The 27880-nt window shown below is 35.8% G+C and overlaps 1 protein-coding gene and 1 long non-coding RNA gene across 4 annotated transcripts; one reads left to right on the top strand and one right to left on the bottom strand.

The window, feature by feature from the left end:
- Window positions 1-231: 231 nt before the first annotated feature.
- Window positions 232-23184, bottom strand: gabrp (gamma-aminobutyric acid type A receptor subunit pi). 2 transcript variants are annotated; one of them, XM_073922094.1, is made up of 10 exons: window positions 22695-23184; window positions 7686-7769; window positions 7491-7603; window positions 7348-7415; window positions 5278-5495; window positions 5072-5154; window positions 4805-4942; window positions 1476-1628; window positions 1180-1373; window positions 232-1090 (listed from the first exon to the last, which is right to left on the bottom strand). In XM_073922094.1, the coding sequence occupies exons 2-10, from the start codon at window positions 7736-7738 to the stop codon at window positions 773-775; spliced, it is 1338 nt and encodes a 445-aa protein (XP_073778195.1). In that variant the 5' UTR covers window positions 7739-7769; window positions 22695-23184; the 3' UTR covers window positions 232-772. The 2 variants fall into 2 exon arrangements, with proteins under 2 accessions (XP_073778195.1, XP_005173350.2); XM_005173293.6 differs by lacking the exon at window positions 22695-23184 and adding an exon at window positions 10525-10730.
- Window positions 16952-26231, top strand: LOC141377556 (uncharacterized). Of its 2 annotated transcripts, none has more exons than XR_012389891.1 (5): window positions 16952-17141; window positions 17954-18482; window positions 20756-20844; window positions 23287-23407; window positions 25726-26231. It is a non-coding gene; the product is annotated as an uncharacterized lncRNA (long non-coding RNA). The 2 variants fall into 2 exon arrangements; XR_012389892.1 differs by lacking the exon at window positions 16952-17141 and adding an exon at window positions 17753-17837 and having other exon boundaries at window positions 25726-26219.
- The last annotated feature ends 1649 nt before the right edge of the window (window positions 26232-27880 follow it).

The following is a 27880-nucleotide window of genomic DNA, read 5'->3' as shown; positions in this document are numbered from 1 at the left end:
TTTAAAACATGGTTACATCACTTTTATTACAACATAACCATGACTGGTACACAGTGTAGTATCTCTGTTTTTTTTTTTTTTTTTTTTGTTCTGTTTTTTTCAGGTATTGACTATGATAAGCAACAACATTATGTGTGTGTGTGATTATATATAATTATTATATAAAATTAGTATTAGCTGTAAATAAATCCAAAAAAAAATCCCTTGCCTATAAATATCACAACATCTTAATTTATTTTAAATGTTTCTTTATTTTTGCATTTCAGTTGAATAAATAATAAAACTTTATTCTCAAATCTCAGTTTTACAATATGGAATCAGACTTATAGACCCCACAGTACATACCTACATGCATTTGACCATTATTGGGTTTGTTAATGGCATTTAATATGGTCACTGCTTGTGGAGTTTATAACATCCCTACTGCGCAATATGCTTGCTTAGCAAACCAGAGCAATAAATAAATAAATAAACAAACAAACAAACAGCAAAAGCATTGAACCCCTATAAATCAGCAATGTGAAGGCAATTGCTTAACAATTAAGATTGGACACGTACAACTGTACCCTTCAGCAGATGTCTATGTATGGTGATTTATGTGTCCATTTTCGATTCCATTGTCACATAGAAACACCTGCTTTAATGCAATAATGAAGTGTTATAGGGCACTATTCAGCTGGAGCTGATGAGCAGTCAAAAGTCTTCTCTGTTTCAGTCAATTGTGCAATACTTTGTTCATCTGTGGAAACAGGAGGTAGAGTTCTTTCGTCTGTTAGAATAAAAGGTAGTATAGCCAGTAGAAGATATTGATGAGGAGAAATGCCATGGGGAAAAGTATGCGTGCGTGTCTGTCGATGTTGTGGGGATTCTCAACACTCATCATGGACGCTGCTCGACGAGACATTTGCTTTACAGTGGTCAAACCGCATCCCTTCTCTTTGGTCTGTTCTACGGCTTCGTTTTCTTCGCACGTCACGGTTTGCTCAGGCTTTTCCTGCTTAGTGGAGTCTTCTGTTTTCATCTTTCTGGGGGACATCGAACTGACCAAGTGAGTCGTGCCATTTGATTCCTCAAACTCTTTGAGCAATTCCTGTGAAAAATTAAATTACAGATAAAAAAATGCAATATGTTTTAGTACAGTTTGTCATTTTTAACCTCTGGTTTTCGGTGTGTTCTCACCCTTTGCACGTCTATAATGGTCTGGTGCTGCATGGTGCAGAAATGAGCACAGGCGTATTCCAGCAGAGCACCAAAGATGAAGGTGAAACAGATGCCGAGATAGACGTCGATCGCCTTAATGAAGCAATTGGCATTGGGTAGTGAAGTCCTCGCACCCATCATTAGTGTGGTCATGGTAAGAACAGTGGTCACTCCTGTCAATAGATGGATTCAATAGAGAATAGATTTAGTTCGTTGCATTAAGATATGTTATGGCATGTGTTGTTCTTGAGTGATGAACTTTTGGAATCACTGGCCGATGCAGGTGCGAGCTGGGACGGAGGACTGACTGATCCAGAAAGACACCCATGATAGAACCACCAGCAATGTTGAGGGCACATATGTCTCCAGAATGAAGAACAGCACATTTCTACGCAAAGCGAAGTGCAGGATGAGCTTTGGGTAAAGACCTGCAACACATCCAGAGTATTGCAGGTCATTTATACAATGTAAGAAATGTATTTTCACTGAAAACATATTTTGTCATCATTCACTTCACTTGTTGAGTTTCTGTCTTCTGCTGAACACAAAATAAGTTATTTTGAAGACAACTGGAAAGCTGTCACTATTGACTTCAATAATATTTGTTTTTGTACTATGGAAGTCAATGGTTACGGGTTTATTAACCTTATTTTGTGTTCAAATGAAGAAAGAAACTCAAAAAGGTTTAACATCACTTGTGGGTGAAATGTTCAGTTTTGAGTGAACTAGGCAAATGCAAATATAAATGTTTTAGTTACATTCTGTTTAATTACCTGTATTATCAAGGCAGTTATCACTACAATTAAGTAAAAAAAATAGTCATCACATCTTAACACTTTAGTGTTGCAGTAATGCAAGTTATGTAATAATATTACTCTTCTAAGTAACAAGTAAAGTAATGCATTACTTTAAAAAAAAAAATTAATTACATTTGGGTCACTTCTTTAAAAATATAACCTGAGTTACTATTTAGTTTAATTTATTAGCTTTTAAAAATAAATTGTTGAATTAAAATAAAAGTAGTCACAATGAATCACAAAGTCAATGAGAGAATGTTTTCGTTATTTTGAATGCATCAAAGAAAAAGAAAAGGGGATTGTCTTAGTAGACAGTAATTTTACTTAAGACAAATAGTACAAAAAGTAGCAAACATTGCTTTAAACTTTCAATGATCTCTAAATACGGCATGTATGGCTATGGAGTCAGGAAGTTCTCTGGTAAATTCCTAAAATATTTTTGAAATGTGTTTTTTAAAGTCAAATGAAGTTGTAGTTTATACAGTGTGTTGTTAATTGCAGAGCTTCTCTATTTAACAGGGGAAAAAAACACGTTCTGAAAGAGATTAAGCCTTAGCTAGGTGACAAAAAGTAACACAAAGGTAACTCAAAAGTAACAACGCATAGGCCGAATGAAATCTGCGCGCGCAGAAATCCACAGATTTTCATCCCATCATTGAGTCTAGGGCTGTGTGATTTATCAACATCAAATGCAATCGCAAGTTGAAACGTTATAATTAGTTAATTGCAAGAGGGTGCAATATAAAATATCAATGTATATATGTTAACAAAAATAACGAATTTTGCTATGTCTGCTATGCTTCAGAAAATAAACATGCCTGCGATGGTGTCGTGAGGCATCGCAGACATGGTATCGATTTGTCGTGACCTATGCCATTACACGAAAAGAAACAACTGAAGCTTGTGTCATGATGTCCATTTGTCGTTTATGACTCTCTATGACACCCTACGTCAAGGATATCATGCAGAAATTGTGTGATCTGACCGGGGCTTTATAACTAGCCAATTGAGTGAACACACTTTTGTTCTGCCCAATCAGAATTGCACATCTGAACTACGCCCCAATAAACAAAACAGAGAACAAACAGGAAAGCACTGACAAGTGGGGTTATGGCATCAGCTGCTTCAGAAGCATTAGTAGACAATTTTATATCAAAGAAAAACAGCATTTGTTATAAGGAAATATTTTGGTTTCAAAATCACTCAGATAAAAAACAGGTCATTTTTAAGAGCCATCACAGGATTGTTGCCACGGTTTACATATTATTGAGCTGAAGCTTGAATTAAATTAAAATCAGCTTGAAGCTTGAATTAAATTGAAAACCAAATCGCAAACGCGATTTCTGTCAAATAGTTTGCAATTAGGTATTTTTCCCAAATTGCACATCCCTAATTGAGTATATATTTTTTTACTTATGTAAATGTGTGTAAAATTATATTTATTAAGTTTTTAAATAAATTTCAGTAATATTACTGACTAATATGAAAATGTTCGTATAATTTACTTACGATACAGTTTGTTAAGTTATAATTTGTCTTTTAGTTGATATGTGGTAGATATATGAGAGACTTGATTTGTTTACCAAATAAATGGATATAGTAGGATTTGCATTGTAAACAATAAATAAAAGTTAAACATGTATCATTTTTTTATTTTACATATTAAGTTTTTAGTTGCAACACACCTAAAATCATTCCCCATATACAGTTGAAGTCAGAATTATTAGCCCCCCTTTGAATTCATTTTTATTTATTAAATATTTCCCAAATTATGTTTAACAGAGCAAGGAACTTTTCACAGTATGTCTGATAATATTTTGTCTTTTGGAGAAAGTCTTATTTGTTTTATTTCAGCTAGAATAAAAGCAGTTTTAATTTTTAAAAAAAATTTTTGGGACAAAATTATTGGCCCCTTTAAGCTTATTTTTTGTCTATAGAACAAACCGATGTTATAAAGTAACTTGCCTAATTACCTTAACCTGGCTAGTTAACCTAATTAACCTAGTTAAGCCTTTAAATGTCACTTTAAGCTGTATAGAAGTGTCTTGAAAAATGTCTAGTCAAATATTATTTACAGTCATCATGGCAAAGATAAAATAAATCAGTTATTAGAAATGAGTTATTAAAGCTATTATGTTTAGAAATGTGTTGAAACAATCTTCCCTCCGTTAAACAGAAAATGGTGAAAAAAATAAACGGGGCTAATAATTCAGGGGGGCTAATAATTCTGACTTCTGACTGTATCTGCAGATTTTTACAATATTCTGTGCAGAAAAAGCAAAAATGTCCACAGATTCTGTCTGGCGCTTTGCAAAACTTACCATAAAAAGTAACTAAGTTTTGGAACTAGTTATTTTTTAGGGAGTAACTCAATACTGTAATTCATTACTTTGAAAAGTAACTTTCCCCAACACTGGTAGAGTGATTATAGACGTGTTTAAGTGCAATAAATTCATGAATTTGTTTCATGCATATGTTTAACCTTTTACACCTAAAACCTCCATTGTGCAATGTTTATCTTGAAATTTGCTCTTGTGCTGTTTTCTTTGAACTAAACGCATTTGGATGATCTTTTGTTATCTAATGTAATGACATCTTTAAGTCTGGCTTAAGTGTCCAAATTCTTTTTTTGGGACACTGTAAACCATGATTGCACCATAATCCGCTTAAGAGGAAGACGTCTACTGAATGTGGAAGAAATCTAAATATAAAATCCAACTTAGCATGAAGAACTGACTGCAACATTTTGGCAAAATGAGGTATAAAACTAGGCAAGCTATGCATATTAATAAATATAATGTTTTTACCTGTTTCATATACCGCCTTTGTTACACTGGTATAGTAGCTCTCCACACTGTACTGGGCCAGACGCAGTGTGTCTAACCCCTTCACAGAGTCATTCCCTCGGGTCCAGTAAAACACCACATCCTCTAAATTATAGCCCCCTGTGAATGCATGCAAACACATACAGGATTAACCATCTGTACAGCGAGCTCTTGAATAACCAATACAGCGAAATAAATAAAATCAATATGTTAGGATAAATTTGATTGGAATCTGAATGTGATGCTTACAGCTTTCTAATTGCAAAGTGCACTCTTGTCTATCCATAGGATACTTGGTGAGATCCATGTTGCAGGCGATGGTTGCTGTAATGCTGAAAAGGAGGAATATTGATTTAACCATTTCATCAGGAAGGTTTCCCAGCTGTACAAACACCTGCCCGGAGCAGCTGTTCAACCTTTGGTAGGAAGTTGTAAATTCAGAGTTGGTGTTTTACCGCAGAGCATAGAGCACAGTGCCATTGCTGAAGATGCGGATCAGGCGGTTCTCCACGGTGACGTCGTGGAGGAAAGATCGCTTCGAGTCTGGGATGAAGGTATCGGGGATCCACAGCAGAGAAACTAGCCGTCCATCCAGACTCAGGCTTTCATTTCCAGGGAATATCAGACGGGAGTCTCGCCATCGTTGTCTTAGGAAAATAGTGGCTGTGTAGTCCTTTTAGTAAGTAGACATAATCATAAGCCCATTAATCTGTTGGCTAGTGCACTAAGAGAATCTTATTAAATGAATAGTTCACCCAAAAATCGATAAATCAATAGTTAACGCATCTTCTGTTGAACACAAAATAAGATGCTTCAAAGAATGTTGTACATGGTAGCCATTGACTTTGATAGTATTTTTTTCCTTCTATGGAAGTTGGTGGTAATGTTTATTATAGTTTTACATTTTAAAAAAGTTTTATTTCAATACTATTTTAAAATTTGCTATCATTCATAAATTTACATTTATTTTTAAATCTCAGTTAGGTTTTAATTAATTTCATTAATGGCTTTGTTCATTTTTCATTAAGTTTTTTTTTTTTTGTGAACACATTTCTATTTAGTTGAGATATATTTAGTATATTTATTTTTGTATATTTAGTTTGGGTTTTAGTCATTCATTTTCTTTTTTGGCTTAGTCTCTTTATTATTGATGGTTTGCCACAACGTAATGAACCGCCAACTTATCAAGCAGGACAGCGGATGCCTTTTTAGCTGCAACCCATCACTAGGAAACATCCACACACACATACACTGCGGACAATTTAGCTCACTCAGTTCACCTATAGCACATATTTGGACTTGTGGGGGAAACCGGAGCACCCGGAGGAAACCCACGTGAACACAGGGGGAGCATTCAAACTCCACAAAGAAATGCCAACTGACCCAGCCGAGGCTCAAACCAGCAACCGTCTTGCTGTAAAGTGACAGTTTGGGTTTTAGTAAATCTAGTTCGGTTCTATAGTTAACAGAATGCCTCGACCAAAGCAAAGTTTAATGTTTATATAGCTTACATTAACTTTTTTGTGATAAAAATAATAATAATTGTTTGAGAAAACAGTGTCCAAGCACCATATAAATGCAGTTTAAATAAATAAAAGTAAAAAAATACGAGGAATTCAGGCAAACCTCTTCATATAAAAGGTAAAATATGTAGTGAAACATGCTTAGTCTACTCTTATTGGCAGATGAAGAAAAGGTTCTCTAGAATTTTAAGTTGTTTTTGTGTATAATCATGAGCTGGTTTATATTTGACTGTAAAATCTAGATCTATTTATCTAAACTGCCGCTGCTCAGATTGGAATTATTCATTCATTCATTCATTTTCTTTCGGGTTAGTCCCTTATTTATCAGGGGTTTCCACAGCTGAATGAACTGCCAACCTATAGAATTAGTGCTTATGGATGCTGAAACAAAAATTATTTTTGCAATTTAATATTAGTTTTTGAATGGCTTTTGTTTTTCGTTTACTTTTAGATTTTTTTTTTTGTGAATATTTTTTTATTTCAGTTAACAAAGTTTTAGTTTTTGTTTACTAAAACTTCTGGCAGTAATTGTTTGTCTTTTAACATTCTTCATAAATCTTCTTTTGTGTTCAACATAAAAAAGAACTTCAGGTTTGGAACCACTTGAGAGTGAGTAAATCTAAATTATTGGAGGAACTATCCCCATCAAAAAAATTGTGTTTAATAGACGTCTAATAGTTTTCTAAACGTAGAAAGCTTGGCTAAAACATGGCTAAACTTGGGCTTTCAGTGAAAATCTAATAGATATATAAGAAAAGCCGAAAACTACACTATAGCCATCATTCATTTCTGTTTATTTGATGACGAGTCTAGTTTTAGCCTATTCTAAGACGTCTCTTAGATTTTCACTGACAGCCCAATTTTAGCCTTATTTGAGCTAAGACGAATCAGTTTAGGAGATGCTATTAGACATCTTTAAAAAAAAAAACCAAACAAACAAAAAAAATGCTTGCTGGGTTTTTTTAGTAATACTTAGAGGCGAGATAATCACATAATTAATACCATGTTAATCTCAGAGATGGCGTCGATGCTGGCAATATCCAAACTCATTCCAATTTCAACTGGCCCTTCTGTGGGAACAAAGCCTTTTATTATTCCCGTTTTAATTCTCAATCTATATTTAATCAGTCTTGAGACACTCTTACCGTTAAAGTTTGGCCTTAGATATCGATTGTAGCCTTTCATCAGCTTCTGTATAGTGGGCTGCAGTTGCGAATCATTCCACTCGCCATACTGATTCCCATAAAATCCTCTTTCACTAGGAGACAGGGAGAAATGTTCACACAATGTGAATTCAGTGATTCTTATTCCCGATGCGTCCGATGTTTATTTCTACTCACCCGTTTGTTATCAACAGAAATAGACTTGTCCAGAACAGAAGATTTAGCAGCATTCTGTGATAATGTAAACCGGATGACTGGTAGCTGTGAAGAGGATTTAAGAAAAACATTTTGTTAAAATCGTCTCCATCAAGAACGGATTATGACCCTATTTTAGGGCACCCCGGGGACCATTCGCTTTGAAATGCTGTTTCCTACTGGGATTATACAAATTAGACATTAGGATCTTGTAATTGTGCCTTTGTGTTCCACATTTGCTACTTGCGGTGTCTTACAATTCTGGCTTTCTCTTTTGATAATTGAGATTCCATATCAAAATAATGCCTGCAGGTGGCTGATGAATAATGTAGATCTGTACAGGATTCCCACTGTTTTTGATGAATTAATCACCTTTACATAAGCTTCCATTTTTGATTTCAGGAATTGTATTAATGTAGTGCATTAGAGCATCTGCACTTTTTTAGCAGCTCTGGTTTTGGAAATATATCAAATAAATTTTATCATGAAGATTTTTTTAAAGTTGTTTGAAAAAGGTTCATAAACCAAACCAACCAGCTACAAGGAGAACCATAATAATAAAAACTTGATTTGAATTAGTATATAAAAGTATATAAATCTGGACATAGGACAAAACAAAGGCTTAAAACTTTTAATTTTGAAATAAGTAAAAGCTACAATCCTATAAAGTATTATGAATGGCATAATTGACTTAAATTCATCAAAAATATCAAATTGTATTTTAAACTATTGGGTATATTTATGGAAACATTCCTTTATTCATTTTCCATGAATTAGTCCCTTAGTCTCTTATTTATCATGGGTCACCAAAGTGGAATGAAACACTAACTATTTTACGCAGCGGATACTCTTCCAGCTGCAATCCAGTACTGGAAAACATCCATACACTCTCACATTCACACACACTAATGTGGCCAATTTAGTATATGTATATACAATTTAGAATAAGTCAGAATTATTCGCCCCCCTTTATATTTTCTTTGTTAAATATTTGCCAAATTATGTTCAACAGAGCAAGGAAATTTTCACAGTATCTTTGATAATATTTTTGTCTTCTGGAGAAAATCTTATTTGTTTTATGTTGGCTAGAATAAAAAAAGTTTTTAATTTTGTAAAAAACATTTTAAGGTAAATTATTAGCCCTTTTAGGCTTTTTTTTTTTCAATAGTCTACAGAACAAACCATCGTTATACAATACTTGCCTAATTACCCAAACCTGCCCAATTAACCTATTAAGCCTTTACATGTCACTTTAAACTGTATAGAAATGTCTTGAAAAATGTCCAGTAAAATAGTATTTACTGTCATCATGGCAAAGATAAAAATAAATCAGTTATTAGAAATAAATTATTATTATTATTATTGTATTTGTTAAAATTAATTAAATGTGTTAAAAAATCTCTCTGTAAAACAGAAATTGATAAAAAAAAAAAAAATTAACGGGGGCTAATAATTCAGACTTAAACTGTATATTTACATTTTATAGTTAAATATGCATGCGCGCACACAAATGTTTAAATATTCTGAGGGTTTAGGGAGGCGGACTTGATTATATATATTTGCAATGCCTAAGAATGTTGGTAGAGCTAAACATCTATTTGGTCCATACTTACTGCAACTCTGATTGGTGGAGTTTTCTGTACAGCACAATATGTAATGTCATTTTTATGCATACATTCTTTTCTTGTCCCATGCAAACAGATGGGTTTACTTCACAACTGGTCTGTCCTTAGAGGTTTATCGGTTATTCAATATATTTATTCTCAATACATACATTCCATTATATTTTAAAACGTTGACAGTAATTGTAGGAACATTAAAATATTTCTGCAGTGTTGTATTAATTACCACAACAGCCTATATATAATTAGGCTTATACAGTGTTTAATTTGTAATTATTTCATTAATTTTAACAAATCTGAGCACAATATGTGGCTCAATACTTGATGGAGTAGTTCACAAAAAAAAATAAATACTCTGTCATCATTAGCTTCCCTTCAAGCTTTATCACACAATTCTTCTTCTTCTTCAGCAACTGTTTGTTTATTTATTTCCAAAATAACTTCTTTATATTCAGAAAAAGATAGAATCTCATACAGGTTTGGACAAGTGGAGACTCAATAAATGATGGCAGGATGTTCACTCCTAGAAACCACATTATTTCTTTTTGCATTGTATTGTTTTCAGCTCAGGTCCTAGGCAAGGGTTCTTTTGTACTCCTAAACCATGCTAACTTCTTTGTCCCAGAACTGTACCACCAGATGGCAGCAGTCCCCTCTGCCCACACACAGTTGCACCACCGACAACCTCTCATTAATGTACCATTTTAGTTAATGCGCAACTTTCTCTTTACTTTAAGCTTATGAAGCTGATTGCCTTGCCTCAAGACACACGAGCAATAAGCACTGCAGTTATTGTCTTGGGACCTGAACCACTAGCGCTCCATAATGAAAGGCGCTGGACCATTTTACCACAGATCAGCCCCCACCAACCATTTCTCTCTCTCTGTTGAGTGAGAAATCTCTCTGTGAGTCCAAATCTTCAAATTATCAAGTGTCAGCAATTTCACTTGTATCTATGTTTTTCTAATCTTTTCCACAAGACCTCACAGTTGGAACAATTGCAAACTCCAGAACAATACACAGGTACTACTATTCAAAAATATTCTCCATAATGTAAACAGTGTCCCATCCACTCCACTCACCACAACACATTCTTTCCCTTTCCTCCTCTCCTCCTCCATCACCTCATCCCTCCATCCATCAGCTGTCCCCATCTACTCTCTTGTCACGCCGCATGAACATCACAATGACAGCATTACCTGTGGAGATCTGAGATGCAGATCATTGTTCCTTCACCATGCACTCTTATTGTTGGTTTCCTTCCCTCCTGGTGTCCCAGTGAAATCTATCCAGGTTGATGTGGATGTACTCAATTCTTTTCTTTTGTCTTCTTTTATTTCAAGCCTTGTTTCTTGGACTCTCAGCACGCAGTGAATCTCCTTCATCCAAGCATGGCTTCCCTTACAGTCGTCACTTGACTGGCTCATAGAAAATCCCCTCTCTGCCTCCCCCATTCCCCCAACCTCCTCTCTCTCTCTCTCTCTCTCTCTCTCTCTCTCGTGCGCACGCTCTCTCTCACTCTCTCTCTTTCTCTCTCTCTCTCTCTCTCTGTTATAAACATGTTTGCAGCTGTGTCAGATGCCTGTGACAGCACCTGTAGTTTTATAGATGCATCTCTTTCATTGCTTGGCTCCCTATAAATCAATGTCATTAACGTTGTTGTGTGGCTTGTGACATGCCGCATTCTCCCAATCTCTTTCTCTCTTTTTCATTCAATCAATTGCCCCCCATGCAATTTCAATCACAATGCTGATTTCTCATTGTTTCCTGATGCTGATTTGCATCCCATTTCTGTCTTTCTTTCATCTCTTTTGTTTCCTGTATTCCTATCACTTTTGTCACACCTGTTCTTTTTGAAGTGTCTTTGTCATTTTATTTCCACATTTCTTCTTTCCATGTCTGAGTCTTGTCATGCTGTTTTCTCTCATCATTTCATCTTGAATTTCTGCAGGTTCTTTTCCTCTGGAGAGAATGTTTATCAGTCCTCTACAAGGATTTTCACTACTATTTCTATTGCTGACCAATCCTTTGGGTAACACATTACTTAAGGTCAAAGCCTGGCATCACAGAAATACTGCATGTCCGAAAGAAAACACACTGTAATATTTTGCTCTATCGCTTTTTAGCTTTGTTTATGGCATGTATTTGCCATCATTTCAATATGTTTCTGCAATATCACAACAAATATTATTGTCCAGGGGTGACACGGTTAGCACTGTCAGCAACAAGATCGCTGGTTTGAGTTCCCTCTGGTTCAGTTGGCATTTCTGTGTGGAGTTTGCATGTTCTCCCCATGTTTGTGTGGATTTCCTTCGGGTGTTTCAGTTTCCCCACAGTACAAAGACATGCAGTTTAGGTGAATTGAATAAACTAAATTGGTCGTATGTGTGTGAATGAGAGTGTATGGATGTTTCACAGTACTGGGCTGCAGCTGGAATTGCATCTGCTGTGTAAACATATGCTGGATAAGTTGGCGGTTCATTCCACTGTGGCGACCTCTGATAAATAAAGGGACTAAGCAGGAGGAAAATGAATGAATATTACTGTCCAAAGTTTCATTGTTTCGCCAAGATCTTCTATATTGATGATGGAAGAGTTGGACTTCTGCACAAAGTCGTTTCTATAGCACATCCCAAAGATTCTCAAAAGGGTTAATATCTGGACTCTGTGGTGGCCAATAAATGTGTAAAAAAGATGGATTATGCTCCCTGGACCACTCTTTTACAGTTTGTGGCTGAAAATCCTGGCATTGTCATTTTAGAATATGCCTGTGTCATCAGTGAAAAAAAAAATCCTGGTTATTCAGTATATTCAGGTAGTCAGCTGACTTCATTCTTTCTTTTTTTTTTTTCAGACAAACTGATTTCCATATCACAGCACAGCCCCAAGAGACTTGTATGGAAGGCACAAGGCATGATGGGTGACCACTTCAACCACCTCTTTTATTACCCTGATGCACCATTACTCTGAAACAAGATAAATTTGGGCTCATCAGATCACATGACCTTTTTCCATTGCTCCTAAGTCCAATCTGTAACATACTGAAACTATTATTTCAATTAGCTTTACAGATAATGACATACCTGTCAACATTGGGATGTGAAAATAAGGGATATACCCACCATAATAAGGGATTCCCCCAACAACCCCCCCTCCCCCTTAAATAAATCCCCAAATTACTAAATATGTTCATTTTTAGCTGTTTCATTGTAAATAAACAGTTAAATGGTCAGTAATATGTTTTAAAATTATTATTAACAAAAGAAAAATAATACATACATTAGCAGCAAATACATTAGCAAACAGTTCAGCTTATTAAAATGAATAGCTATTATAATGAAACAGAATCAAGCTATCATCCTCATTACCCGTTCTCCACTGTATAACTTACACATTCTGATTAAAGAGAAACGAATGAATCTCGCATTAAATAAGATTTTTTTTTTACATTAAATAAGAGGTGTCACTTTAAAAACTGCACACATCTAATGTTATAATGAAATCATTTGACTGCTTTCCTAACTGTTTATGCTCATTTAAGACGAAATTAGTTGTGTTTGGAAAAAAAACAAAAAGAAAAAGATTGACATCCTTATATGTTATTATTATTAATTATGTGTGTATGTCTGTTTAAACATGCACCCAAACGTCAGACTTTCTCTCCGCTTCAAATCCCGTATACAGAATCCGTTTGGGAAACAGCATCTGTTTATCAGTATGGAGCACGTCATTAAGTTATATGACTATTTTGAGGATTGTATAGGATAGGCGACGGCACCTGTAATCAAAATGAAATGGAATCGCGATGTTATTAATATTTATTTTTAAGTGTTTTCATTCCTAAACAAAGCAAAAGCACAGAAGGCTCGCGTTTTAGAGCAAGGGGTGACCCCTGGTGGTTCGGCGGTATGGGTTGCGTATAGGGAGGCTTGACTGAAAATACAGGAGAAATAAGGGAAAATACCTTTACGGGATGATAGCGGGATAAAACAATAAAATACGGAAGAATCGCGGGAAAAATGGTAGGGTTGACAGGTATAGTCTCATCACATTGATAACGAATGCACGAGGACTGCAGGCACATACTCAGACAGGAGGTCAGGTGACAGAATCACCAATATCTATCAAAAATCTGTGTCACTTGAACTAAAGTCCAAGTGTGCACTCTAGTGCATTAGTCATCAAAGCGACACAACTACAATTTGACTAAATTCCCATGAGCCAAGATCTGTTTATTAGCTGTTAAGCTTATAATTTTGTATATGTAAAATTTCTTAGATGAAGTGATCATTTAGCTTCACAAGACCTCAGTGTGTCATCAGGAGCTATAGCTACTGATTTAAACTCGTTTGTGTGCTTTTAATCTCAAAAGACCATTGTTGACTGCCATTATAAGAGTCATAAATGCCACTGATTCAGCTTTTAATGTTCTGCTGAAGAAAGAAAGGCACCTACATCTTGGATGACTTGCCTAGGGGGAAAATAAATTAACAGGAGCCGACATTTTTGGTTAAACTATCGCTTTAACATCTTTTCCATGACCAAAAGAGTCTTCTAACATGGTTGTTTGAGAAATGAGAAGCTACCCTCTGCATCAGTTAGGGTTAAATGACTTGTTATCAAATGAAACATAATCATCCATGCAGTAATATAATACTTATAAACATTATATATGACAGAGCATTTATGTTGGCATTTATCGTCTGCATACTTTATAATGTTTTGTGCGGGGTAGGTTGCAACAGAATCGTATAGGGAGCAGACTCAACACTGAGCCCTGGGGTGTTCCGGTGCTGAGTGTGAGAGCCAAATTTCACAGTTTGTGGTCTACTGGTTATGAAATCCTGTATCCAGGCGCAAGTAGATTGTGGGAGTTGCAGATCCAGCAATTTATTGATCAGGGAATAAAGAATAATTCTGTTAAGGGCTGAACTATAATCTATAAAAAGACAGCCTTACATAGTTTCCTCAGTGGTCTAATTGTGGGGTCAATGGTTGTGCAGCAGTTTGCCCTGTAGGCAAACTGATAGGGATCAAATTATGGAAAAAGGCAGGCCTTGATATGTCGCAAGACCAGTCTCTGAAAGCACTCCGTCAACACAGATGTCAGAGCAATCAGCCTAAAGTTATTCAAGCTACAGTTAAAAATCTTACTGGGAATCCCTGAAAGCTCAATTGCACATACTTAGAGTACTGTACCTGGTACTTCCTTGATGTTCTTTAAAGTCAAAGATGTTTAATTCCTTTGCCAGCAATGCATCAGTGTAAACAGGTGTAATATTACAGCCCTTATAGCTGTGCCTTATCCCCTGACATGCCCTCTGTGGGTTCCCATCAGTGAAATGCTTCTCAATCTTTTGTTTATAGTTATCATTGCATCTTAAATGCCCCTCTTCAAATACATAATATTTATGTGTATATGTGTACAGTCAAGACCAGCATTATGCCCCTTTTGAAATTCATAATATACTGTATATGTGTATATATACAGTATATATACAGTCAAGACCGACATTATTCATACCACTGGCGAATTCCAACTTAGTTACCTTTTTTTTAAACCAGCAACTTTTTTTTTTCTGGATACTTCTCCCAAAAGATAACAATTTGATGTTGTACAAGAGTCATCATTGTGGGGGAAAAAAATCTCAGTTTTATTTACATTAAAAACAACAGTTTTTTTTTTTTGTTTGTTTTCTAATGTTCTTTTGTTCAAATGGTATGCCTATGAATATATATTATTTTTTTTATATGCCTTTTTAGAGACGTTGTGACTATTTAGTCACCAATATTTGTATTTATAGATGGTTTCTTATAGATGGTTTCCCTTTTGTAAAACGTTGATTATGTCTGTAAAAGCATATTGCAAATTCATTTTCAAACAACCGAAAAGAACCAAAAAGTGCATGTCCAAAATTATTCATACCCTTTGCAAACTGTTACAGTAAAATCTAAAGTTCTATAACATTCCTAATTGACCAAGTGGTTCTAAAGCCTCCTAATTCACCTGATTCATTGAGAATAGCACTTTTAATCAACACAGCTGTTTTAATTCAAACAAAAACAAGTGAAAAACAAAAGCTCTCTGCTGTTGGTTTGTGGACAATAATGACTAAAAGACAAAAGAGCTTAGTGAGGACCTACGGCTGCGCATTGTTGCTGCTCAGGAAAGACCTATAAGACCACTTCTAAATGTTTTGAAGTTCCAGTGTCTATAGTCCAAAAATAGAAGACAATCCACACTTTAAACATCACAGAGGGCATGATCGGTAGCCAAAGATGACACCTGTGCTGACCAGGAGGATAGTGAAAGAAGCAAAAAAAGAATCAAAGGATCACCAAGGCCATCTTGATGAATTTCAAAGCAGACATTCCAGTGGACACAGCACACTGCTGGATTCTGCAGGTTCAGATCAAGGAGGACAAATGCTGGACAAACAAGACTTCTGGTCTTATGTTTTATGGTCGGATGAAACTAAAATTAAATGGTTTGTCCACAATAAAGTAGTCTTCATCTGGCATAAAAAAGGGAACCTTCAGTGCTAAGAACACAATCCCCACTTTCAAACATGGACCTATGTCCTAAAATGTTTTATTTTATTTTAGTTTTTTTAACAGGTGGACCAGAGAACCTAATCACAGTAAAAAGGAGCAATACAATAAATACAATTTTTTAGCAGCAACATCAGGTAGTCTGCAGAGAAACTTGGCTTTGTGCCCCAGTGCTCATTTTAGCAGAACAATGACCCACAACACACAGCAAAAGTGGTGAAGAAATAGTTAGCAGACAAAAACATTACATTTTGCAGTGGCCCAGCCAGAGTCCTGACTTAAATCCAGAAGCTAAAGATTAGGGTGATGGCAAGGAGAACCTCCAACTTAACAGAGTTGGAGCTCATTACTAAAGGTGAATGGACAAAAATACCAGTTGAGGCATGCAAAAAGCTGGTCAGGATTACAGGAAGCGTTTAATTGCTGTAATAGCCAATAAAGGCTTTTCTATTGATTATTGAGCTTATTATTTCATACATTCATTTTCTTTTTGGCTTAGTCCCTTTATTAAACTAGGGTCCCCACAGTGGAATGATCAAAAACTTATCCAGCATATGTTTTACGCAGTGGATGCCCTTTCAGCTGCAATCCATCACTGGAAAACACCCATACACACTCATTCACACACATATACTACAGACAATTTAGCTTACCCAATTCCTGTACCACATGTTTATGGTTATGTGGAGGAAACCGGAGCACTTATTATTTCATATATTTTTAATATGTATGTCAAAATTAATACTTTTTGTTGTTTTATTTTTTATAAATGTATGTTATGTTATGAATGATGACAGAACATTATTTCTAACATATCTTTACAAGACTTATTTGAAAGCGTAAACGCAGACACTTATCTTCCATTTGCTATGCTTCCTATGTATTTAAAATCACTTTAATTTGTTGACAATACCAAAACATTACTTTGACCCAAATACCATGGCATAAATCTCACGCTAGAGTGCCCTGTATCTCAAATAACAGATCGATTTGACAGCAATTTTTCTCGTGCATGTCCATCAAAGTCTATCCCTTTTAGTTAGACTGTCTCCTGTTTATATTTTTGTCCGAATCAGACCTAAAGCTGCCGCAGAGGGACAGTGGACCTGCTTTATTCAATCCCCTGCGGACTGACCAGCTCTCCATAATTAAAGCGGACTCCTCACTGTGTCTGCAGGCACTAAATCCCACACAGCATTGTAAACAGAGGCGTTGGATTCAAACCGACGGCTAAATGAATGTTTGACAGCACCGAGACACACAGGTGACGCCTCAGTAAGCTCAATTATATAACCTCGGCTCACCGGCACCAGGGAAGCCTTGTTTCCGTCTTGGATTAATGTTTATCTTGTAGTGCAAATCAGATGGTTTTTGAAAAGAAAAACTTTCTCAAAAAAGAAAAGAAAGAAAGATGCCTCCACAGCTCCAAAGTTGTAAGGCTGTTGATTTTTATAGGCTTGCATATAAAGCTTCCAGAGCTTGTTAGCTTATTTGCAAGGATAATGATGCTCAGCTGTAGGTGTCAGTATATCCAGCAAGCATTGTTTCTGTTTAACGGAAGTCTAGTAGACATCTGATAGACATCTAAACATAGAAAGGATAAAACAAGGCTAAATCTAGGCTTTTAGTAAACATATAGATGTCTAACATTAGCACAAAAAAGACTAGTCACTAAGTAAATGTGAAATCTATTTGACTACTCTAGATTTGGGCTATTCTTAGATGTCTAATAGACATCTATGAAATACAAAATTGCTTGTTGGGAGCCTATTCTATGCTCAAAATTGCATACTCTAATGATCGTTTATAAAAGTCCATCAAAATCATGTGCAATATGGATCAATATGGGTAAGTATTGATTTGTGTTATTTAACAACATTACATTTATTATTGTGTTTTCATTGTCATGTGAACTCTGAAGCAGTGACAGTACAAACACTGGGCAGATCCTTTTCGAAAGGTAAACTTTTGTCATTTTACCTTAGTTACATTGTTATATACCTGTATTTGGTATCTGCATCAGTTGTATAGCTTCCCTTTCATTGAATCCTTTTCTTTTATTTCTTGTTCTGGCAGCTGGCTCTCTGCAACTCTCACATGATCGCCAACTGAAGCTAAGCAGGGCTGTGCCCGGTCAGTACCTGGATGGGAGACTACATGGGAAAGCTAGGTTGCTGCCGGAAGTGGTGTTAGTGAGGCCAGCAGGGGGCGGTCTGTGTGGGGCCTAATGCCCCAGTATAGTGACGAGGACGCTATACTGCTCAGTGAGCGCCATCTTTCAGATGAGACGTTAAACCGAGGCCCCAACTTTCTGTGGTCGTTAAAAATCCCAGGATGTCCTTCGAAAAGAGTAAGGGTTTAACCCCAGCATCCTGGCCAAATCTGCCCACTGGCCTCTGTCCATCATGGCCTCCTAACCATCCCCATATTCCAATTGGCTTCATCACTGTCTCCTCTCCACCAATCAGCTGGTGTGTTGTGTGCGATCTGGCGCAAAATGGCTGCTGTCGCATCATCCAGGTGAATGCTGCACACTGGTGGTGGATGAGGAGATTCCCCCCATTGTGTAAAGCGCTTTGAGTGCCCAGAAAAGCGCTATATAAATGTAAGCAATTATTATTATTATTATTATTATTTATTTTTATTTTTTTAAAGAATATGATGAATTTTTGATGTATTTTGTTTTATATTTACAGAAGTGCAGAAGTAAGCTTATTTTATGATAGGGGAAATGACTAGGAATAATAAATGTCAATAAACGGTCAAACTTGCTTTACAAACAAAAGTGTTCATGAATAAATATTAATGAAAGTGAATGAGATCAGATATCTCGAGATCAGATATCTCAAGTTCCAATGGCTGCAACCACTCATATGTGAAAGAATTAGTTAGTATATATACTGACTTATGGTCTCACGGTTCATGCCATCGATTCGGTTCAATTCGATATCGCATCATGGTGCATTGATGAAAAATTATCGAAAACAAAACCAAATTAACCGCGCTCATTTCTGGTGCCCCCCTGGATGTACAGCGCCCTTTGCATTTGCCTATACTGCTTATGCCACGGGCTGTCCCTGAGTTAGCTCCTGGAGTGTTGTAAATAACCGCACCCACCTCCCTAGTGACAGAGCGCATAGGGGATAAAGGACATCAGTACATAATAACCGGTTATGATTATTACTGAACCGATAGCGAATTGTTCGCGTCTGCATCGCGGTGCACTGAAGAAACAATTAATTTTGACACCCCTAATATATATATATGTAGGTCACTAATTGAATGCAGTAAAGAATAATAATAATAATAAATTTAAGTTATTGGATTAATTATATTTATAGTCCACCTTTGAACTCTGTAAATAGGGCAAGTGTTTTATATCATACATCAGTCCATATAAGTTCATATAATGCTTTAACCTCAACCACACCATTTCCACTGTCAAACATGGTGATGGAAACCTAATGTTTTAGGGTGTGGTATTCAGCTTGTGGACCAGGAAACCTAATCACAACACCATGAAAAAGGAGCAATATATCAAAATTCTCAACAACAACATCCGGCAGTCAGCAGAGAAACTTGGCCTTGGACATCAGTGGACATTTCAGCACAACAACAACCCCAAAAAGCATGGCAAAAGTGGCAAAGAAATGGTTAGCTGACAAAAACATTAAATTTTTCAGTGGCCCAGCCAGAGTCCTGACTTGAATCAAAATGAGAATCTGTGGAGGGAGCTAAAGAGCAGAGTGATGGCAAGGGGAGATCCTCCAACCTGGAAGAGTTTGAGCTCATTACTAAAGATGAATGGGCAAAAATAACAGTGGAGGCATGCTTTTTGCAATCTGGTCAGCTATTACACGAGTTACATAAAGATAAAAAAAAACACAGATCAGTGAATATAATGGCAATATTATTATGATTTACAAAACACATCAAATAGAAATGGCTTTTAGGATAATAACAATGTAACTACAACTATACCAAAATATCTCAAATCAGTTTCTGAATCATCCCCAAGATGCCTCCGCAACATCATTTTTTTTTTAGTGTTGTTTTTTGTGAGGCCTGCTTAAGAAGCTTCCAGGCTTTGCTAGCTTATTTGCAAGGATAATAGAGCTCAGCTGTGAGCGAGGGGCACCAGGTGTGTGTCCCAGATGAAAGAACGTCCACTGTCATCCTCCACATTAGTCCTGCAGACACCAAGCTCTGGCTGGTAGACTATTGAGTGCCAGCAGAAGCGCTTAGGCCAGCATTCTGAGTGCTTGACTTATGCTGGTATCAAACCTGAGAGGTTTATGGCTGAAAATTATATGACCACCACCAATCACCCCAGCATGTGAATAGCTATTTCCTCTGTCCTTCAAAGCAGTCACAATCCACTTGACAGATTACCAGCTCCACTGCTTCATCCTTAGCCACGACTGTACTTCCAGGCTCTCTTTTAAAAAAATAATCTATTTTTGTGAAGACCTTCAAATGCTACTCAGGCTTTTAATTCCCTCCTCTCCATGGGCTTTAGTAGATCACTTGGACAGTATTGTAATTACAGAACCACATGGCAGTATGGCTCATACATGAGAGTGAAAATTGAAATCATGTCTTGCATGCTTCATAACCTCATTTGTCATCACATGACAGATATTCATTCAGATAAATCCACCAGGCTGCCATTTTACATGCAGGTTACTATTATATATCAGCTCAGCCTGAATCTGAATTCTTGCATAGCTCTTTCATCACATGCTTTTCTGTGTTTTAAAAATAAAGGTTTTAAAAAGGTTTGTACAATCAGAGGTTATGAAAGAGTCTTTTTCAATTCTGCCACCATTTACTCACTTGTCTCATTGCTGTAAGCGTTTCTTTTTTTGTGTTGCGCAGAATAAATTCGGCATTAAACAACTTGGGAGTGTAGTGAACTGCACAGAATGTCTGATGTCATGTTTAAGATATGGAAGAAAACCAAACAGGTGAGTGTCTGCTTGAATGTTTTCTATAGCTTTTGAGGAAAAAAAAAATGTCAATAATGAGTGTAATGTGGCTCTATCAAAATGTATTCTTTCCACCACAACAGATACAGTTTATGTACAGTTTACATAACATTACACTGTATACTTCTGTACTTACAGTGCTCAGCATATATAAGTACACCCCTCACAAATCTATCTTTTAAATTCACATTTTTTAGGAAGCTATATTATATTAATGCATATAGAGTTTAAGTCAGAGTTATTAGCCCGCCTGTTTATTTGTTTCCCCAATTTCTGTTTAACGGTGAGCAGATTTTGTCAACACGTTTCTTAACATAATAGTTTTAATAACTCATTTCTAATAACTGATTTATTTTATCTTTGCCATGATGACAGTACATAATATCTGACTAGCTATTTTTCTAGAAACTTCTATACAGCTTAAAGTGACATTTAAAGGCTTAATCTTGGTAATTAGGTTAACTAGGCTGGTTAGGGTAATTAGGCAAGTTATTGTATAACGATGGTTTGTTCTGGAGACTATCGAAAAAAAATATAGTTTTAAGGGACTAATAATTTTGTCCTTAAAATGGTGTTTAAAAAATTTTAAACTGCTTTTATTCTAGCCAAAATAAAACTATTAAGACTTTCTCCTGAAGAAAAAATATTATCAGACATACTATGAAAATTTCCTTTCTCTGTTAAACATCATTTGGGAAATACTTAAAAAAGGAAAAAAAAAAAATTAAAAAGGGGGCTAATAATTCTGACTTCAACTGTATATTAGATTAGTCAGTACTGAAGCCAAATCTGGAGCTTATCTAACCAAGTAACTTATAATAATGGTCCAAAAACACCCACATTTATATGTTAGATAAAAAATTTAAATTCAAATTTTAAAAAGAGGAAAAATCCAGAAATACAAATTATACAAATATTCTTTTTCAAAATAGGATGTACTCTGTTATGCTGAGCACTGTGTATACAACTGAATAAGGGATCATACTATATTTTTATTGTAATTAACAACTTATTGCTGACATACCAACAAAGCCCAGGATACTATGACTAAGTATAAAGATTTTAAAATGACAATTCCTGAACAGGTTGATTCTCTTTGGGTTATCCTTATTTAATGTTTTCGTGTGGACTATATACCAAATAAATTAATGCCATCTTTTGTAAATCCTGGTAAAAACAAGACATTAATAGTCTTATTTTGCACTCCAAAAAAAAAAAAAAAAAAGCATTGTATGAAATAAGAAAAGAATTTAAAGCAGTACTACTTCAAATTAAATAGATGCTTGAAACCATCATTGAGTCCATGTACACTGTTTTTCTTTATTTAAAATGTTTATGAGTTTTGATGTCCCCACAAGTATTTTAACCTAAATAAGTCAAGAGTTCAGATCCAAAAACCTCTTAAGTGCTATCTGAAATTTTCATCTAATATTAATATGTTTCTTAGTCTCCTATGTCTTGATTTAGTAATTTCACTTTTATGGCAAAGAATAGTAATTTCATCGCTTTTAATATGAAATAACTAAACATAAATTTAAGAGGCTGATAAAAATTCTCGTTGTAGAAGAAAATTCCAAACCAGATGGTGCTTAGAGGTTTTTTTATCTGAACTCTTCAAGTATTGGAATGAAACCTAAAGAACCCCTAATCATCAGTAAATAAATAAATAAACAAAATAAAAAGAGCTTGTATGCCTTTTAAGATGGTTCCTATTAAGTATCCTTGAAACCATTGTAAGACCTTTATATATTCAAAGCTGTAGCTTTCTGTCCACTTTCATTTGACAGACTTAAATTCTCACCCACTCAAACACAATTTGCTTTACTCACCTTTGTTGTTGCCTTCTCGGTTTAGTCTTAAATCCAGTGTGAAGGAGTGTAAAGGTTTGCTTGTGAGGATCTGCAGATTCTGTGCATGTCCGTCTCTCTCTCAATGTTCTCACTCTCTCTTTTTCTGTTTTTTTTTTTTTTCACTCCGTCACTCTCATTTACCCTTTCTCAGGCTGGACTTACTCTAGTGTTTTTTTTTCAGTGAGGAAAGAGGATTTCTTGTCTTCATGCCAACATAGGGATGATGTGGATGAGTACATTAACATTAGCATGATTTGATCCACTGTATGACAAGACTCGACCACATGGCTTTCAATCAGTCAAGTTTAAGGCATATTTATCATTTAAAATCAGCCAAACAGCATTATTTTTTTGTGATCTCAACAAAGTATGATCCCAAACTCCATTTTATCTTATGATCTGCAAAGAGAAAGAAATAAAAATATGATAAGAGGTTAGTAACCTGCTTACATCCACTGGAATTGTGTGTAAGGACAGATCTGTGTTGGGACATGGCGAAGGGAAGGCGAGTTAATAAATATTTTATATCTAGATGTCCATTTCAATTGCGGACCTTTCCTTTTTATACCAGGTGACATGTCCTGAATAAATAAACAATGAACTAGAATGAACAGGGCTCAAATCTCCACAGAGTGACCAAAGAGCTGAACCGGCCAATCAGATGATGTGTCCACCCTTCTGTCAATGACAAGGCAAGAGGGATTTTACATTAGCGTAAACAAACCAAGGCCACTGGACATTTCACAAATCTTTTGCCCTGAGAGTTTGTCTCCTTTATCCTTCTTTTTACCCGTCTTCCGTGTGACTGCATGCCACCATAAAGGGTATATACAGTTTAAACCAAATCAATTTAGCTGTTTAGAAGCATGTAAATTTAGACCTCAGATGCATGACTTGTCTTTTGACTGGGATGTGTTGAAAGATTTTTTGACGTCAGAGTTCCTTTGACTCCCAGTAATGCCCAAGGAACAGGAATTTGCTTACGGAGAGAATGAAATGAATAAAACATCAGTAAATAAAGAGGTGAAGAAATGGGTGCTGTGGGATTTCAGCTGCAGTGTGCTGGAAGTGTGTCATGTTAAGCAGCTGGAAAGGATGAATGCAGCAGAGTTCTACCTTGGGCACACTATTGGCACATTCATTAGCACCGCGTATAGGAGGTGCCTGCACAGAATTTCTCTCGTTCATTTCTCTCTCCAGTGAACAATTTAATTGACCGATACAGAGGACAGCTTTAGTTTAAGCATAGTGAACTGCTCTCGCTGCTAGCAATAGTGGTAAATAGAGAGATATACTGTACACTCGCTGGCCTCTTTATTTACCTTATTCTTTCATGTAAGAGTGGTCACAGCCATTAGAAGCTAATTGTTTTATTGTTTCCACTCTCATTCACATCTATTGATTTTTTAGCTATAAAAAAAACAGTTGTGTTGCTTTATGTTGCAAACTGTATTCTCTCTCTCTCTCACTGTCATTTTTATTTGTTTGTATTGTCATATACAGACCTGTTTGTACAGTTTACTTTATAAACATTGCCCATATAGGCAAATGAATAGGAAATCCTAAAACAATCACAGAAAAGAGCTTACTTTTGCATTGCAGAATAAGGTGAATATAGTAGACCTTTTTAGATCCAGGTATAGGGGCGCATTAGGGTTTCTGGCCCCTTTGACTAATTTGTATTCCAGCCCCCGAGGCTCTATATTATCTTATGTTCTTGCCACATGTAGCAACCATAATACCATAATAAAACCATAAACATAATAAAATAGGATTACAGTTGTTACATATTCAATGAGAGACAATAAATAATACATTTGATTAATGGGACTAAGCCAAAGGAAAATGAATGAATGAATATTCATTATATACAAATAAATAATTAGATGCTGTCAACAGTACAAGTAATTTTGTGTTTTCATAGAAGTTACACATGTTTTAACATGACTATAGAGCATATGAAACTACACTGAGTTGGGCACAAATCAGATAAAGTAGATTAATCCATCCTGTGATTCTTGTCCAATCATATCGCACATAGAAAGTAAATCACATCATACTGAACAACTGCAAGACATTGCCGCTTCATAAATGCAACAAAACGTTAGTAAACATTGGAAGAACATGTCTTAAATCTTTACACACAATAATCGTGAGACTTTATAGACTGCATGTTACTAATGAGAAGTGTATGAGGACTGAAACCACCAAATGCCCTTAAACAATTTTTAATGCACTACAGAATGTTACGTGTACACATCCCTGCACAAACTGCATGTAAACACATGAGCCATTCACATCGTAATACTCAATATTTACTACTTATGAGTACTTTTCATACTTCGAATAATATTTACAACAGATATTTGTACTATTTGTACTTGCATTACATTTTTGGGCAAGTAATGGTACTTTTACTTGAGTATGATTGTTCGGTACTCTTTCCACCACTGCTTATAAACTGTGTTAGAGCCAAACTGTGTGTTTTTTTGTTCAAACAGCAAATTATTACAATTCCAGTTAAAATCAGGGTAATTAACTGAAAGATTTCTATTTTATGTTACTTTAAACAGCTTCATAAAAACTAGCTTCAACATCATAACAATAACTAGCGTTAAAGGTGTGCAAGAAGATAACAAAAACAAAAAGGAAAAAAAGTAGAACCAAAATATGCAGTATTTAATATGCATACACCAAAATATGGGGTTTTGCCGAGCCCCCTGTGTGATGGACTATGACCACTTCTGCGTGCCTAATTGCTGCTATGTGAATGGCTGATGAAATATTTCAAATAGCAAGCCATCTATAATTAATCGAGTATATAATTGAAGTAAGCAAAAACACATGCGAAGAAAGCATATTATACAGAAATGTGTGGGCTATACTCGGCATTATTTGTTGTTTTTCCTTGGAAGTGGTTTAATTTAATAGTTAATAGTTTTAAAATAGTTAATTACTTGTCCACCCAATCATGTATGAATAATAAGGTTTTTTTTGTTTGTTTTTACAGTGTTGCCACCTGCATACAAATGTGTTCTTCCTCCTCCCTGCTGTTTCCCTCATTATCAAGCACACCAGCTTCATTTACATCTTTTTTCCTGCCCTGCACACATCTGTCGTCTCCTACATGCTAGTTCCCTATCCCTCAGGACGTATCCTACCACCCAGGTCAATGGAATAAGAGAGAATAGCCTGGCAACAACAAGGTTAAAAGAACCGTGTCCATTTGTTGACAGTTTAATATATTATGTTGTGAAATACTGAATCTCTCTGTGGCTCTCTTGCGTTGTTTTGGTTCATTTAAATCCATTAAATTTTTTATGGTTAATGTGGCGTTACCCATGACTAATGGCTAATGATATAATACTGTAGCAAGACTCTATAGCGTTCAAATATGGCAGTGTATTGCCTTAGTGTTTGTTGCTTGACTTCTGCTTTAAGACTCCCTATTTTTGTTTTAGCTATTGTTGGATCCTATGATGATTTATATAAAGAATTTGCATCAATATTTTTTATACTTTCTTTTGTCAATCTGTTTAATTATCCACTATTGCAAATTAGAGATTAATGAATAGTAAAATTACAGTCATTTTAGTTGCTGTGCATGAAATCACCTTTTTCAGGAAGCTCATTCATTTTCATTTTCAGTCACATGTCAAGCCTAATGTAAATCGTGTAAAGTGTAAATGAGGGAGGAGCGCTTAGAGTCAACCTGACAGTGTGAATCTATTTGACATCTCTCGTTTCTAGGAGAAGCGGACCATTTATTTCCATAGGAAAGACCTTTTCAGTTCCATCACGGTTAAGGCATGTTGGTGTGCTGATGAATGCTGTATGTGGTGCCCACATCTTACCTTAGGCTAAGTAAGTGCACTAGAGTGAGGATACCAGCCTGATCAACATGCATCAATGCATACATGCTTCTGGACTCATGACGCTATTAGATAATTTAAAGGTCGACATGCATGGGTGAAGAAAACATGTAAGAAGTTGTCTTTTAATACACGTAGAATTAAATGTCCATCAATATTAGACTGTTTTAGCTAGATTTTCTAGATGATTAGACATTTTTTGTATTCAGGTGGTTTTTCCATGCAATGTTATTTGTTTATTAGCAAAACAAAGCTCGGTTTGTACTATTTACCTTGGTTATCAAGTTTATCACTTTCAGAACATATTTTGTATTTATCCTGATGCCTCAATCAGTGCACTTAATTTAAATTCATTTAAATCTAATTAAATTACTAAACAGGTTATTGTCTAGTTAATTGTGAAATTTGTGTCATTGTACTTCACCACAATGAAATCATTCAATAAGTCTGCTCTTTAAAATTATTTTTTATGTGCTCAGCCATGTCCTGAACCATAGTGAAGTGTATCACATGCACTCATTCAGTCCCATAGTATACCATAATAACAAGAGTGTAAACTAGGCTGCATTCTTAATATCTCATCCTTAAATGGGGTCCTATTTGATGGGCAGCCTTTTGTAGTGATGTCTGAAACCACAGCAGGCATCAAGTGTTCTCATTCAACTCCATAATGCTTTGCAAAAATGAGTGTACACAAGTCGTGAGCTATGTCATAAATCACTCTACATACCCTTAAACAGAGAGTTATTTAAGGGGAAAGCCATCTGCAGTGTATGAAACCATAGTTGACCTTTTTGAGTGCACTCCTCTGTCTAAACTACTGATTAGATATTAGGTTTTGAACTATGTCTGCTGGTTTGAGTTTGTTCTTGCTGGTCATGTACTGGTTTAAGCTGGATTTTTTGGAACAGCTGGTCAGGTTCAGCAAAGAACCAGCTAAAACCAGCACATGACTTGCAAGAACCAGCAATTACGGCTCAAAACCTTTACCAGCACATTTTTTCCACGGGGTCATTTATTTACATAGGCATCCCAATAAAAATAGAACGATAACAAGAAATGGGCTGTGTCCAAAATAGGCCATTTTTTGAGATGGCAGACATTTTTGTAGCTGTCTGAATCTAGGGGACATTATTGTTTGTATTCAGTCAATTCCATAACACAACACATTAAGAGTGTAAACAAGAGATGGACTCCAAAAGTGCTCTCTTGAGGGCACAGTCATTTGTAGTGGTGTCTGAAGGATAGTGGAAATTATAGTGAGTGTATTCACTCAATCCTATAATGCTCCTT

Source organism: Danio rerio, chromosome 14 (genome assembly GCF_049306965.1).
Source record: "Danio rerio strain Tuebingen ecotype United States chromosome 14, GRCz12tu, whole genome shotgun sequence".
NCBI classification, from domain to species: domain Eukaryota; kingdom Metazoa; phylum Chordata; class Actinopteri; order Cypriniformes; family Danionidae; genus Danio; species Danio rerio.
Note: the sequence above shows the minus strand (reverse complement) of the source record. Positions and strands in the feature narration are given on the sequence as shown.

Coding starts and splice junctions, on each gene's coding strand:
- gabrp (XM_005173293.6), bottom strand. CDS start 10,550: ATGATCTGCATCTCAGATCTCCACAG. Junction 5,155..5,277: donor ACTGTGCTCTATGCTCTGCG/GTAAAACACCAA, acceptor CCTCCTTTTCAG/CATTACAGCAACCATCGCCT. Junction 1,091..1,179: donor CCATTATAGACGTGCAAAGG/GTGAGAACACAC, acceptor AATTTTTCACAG/GAATTGCTCAAAGAGTTTGA.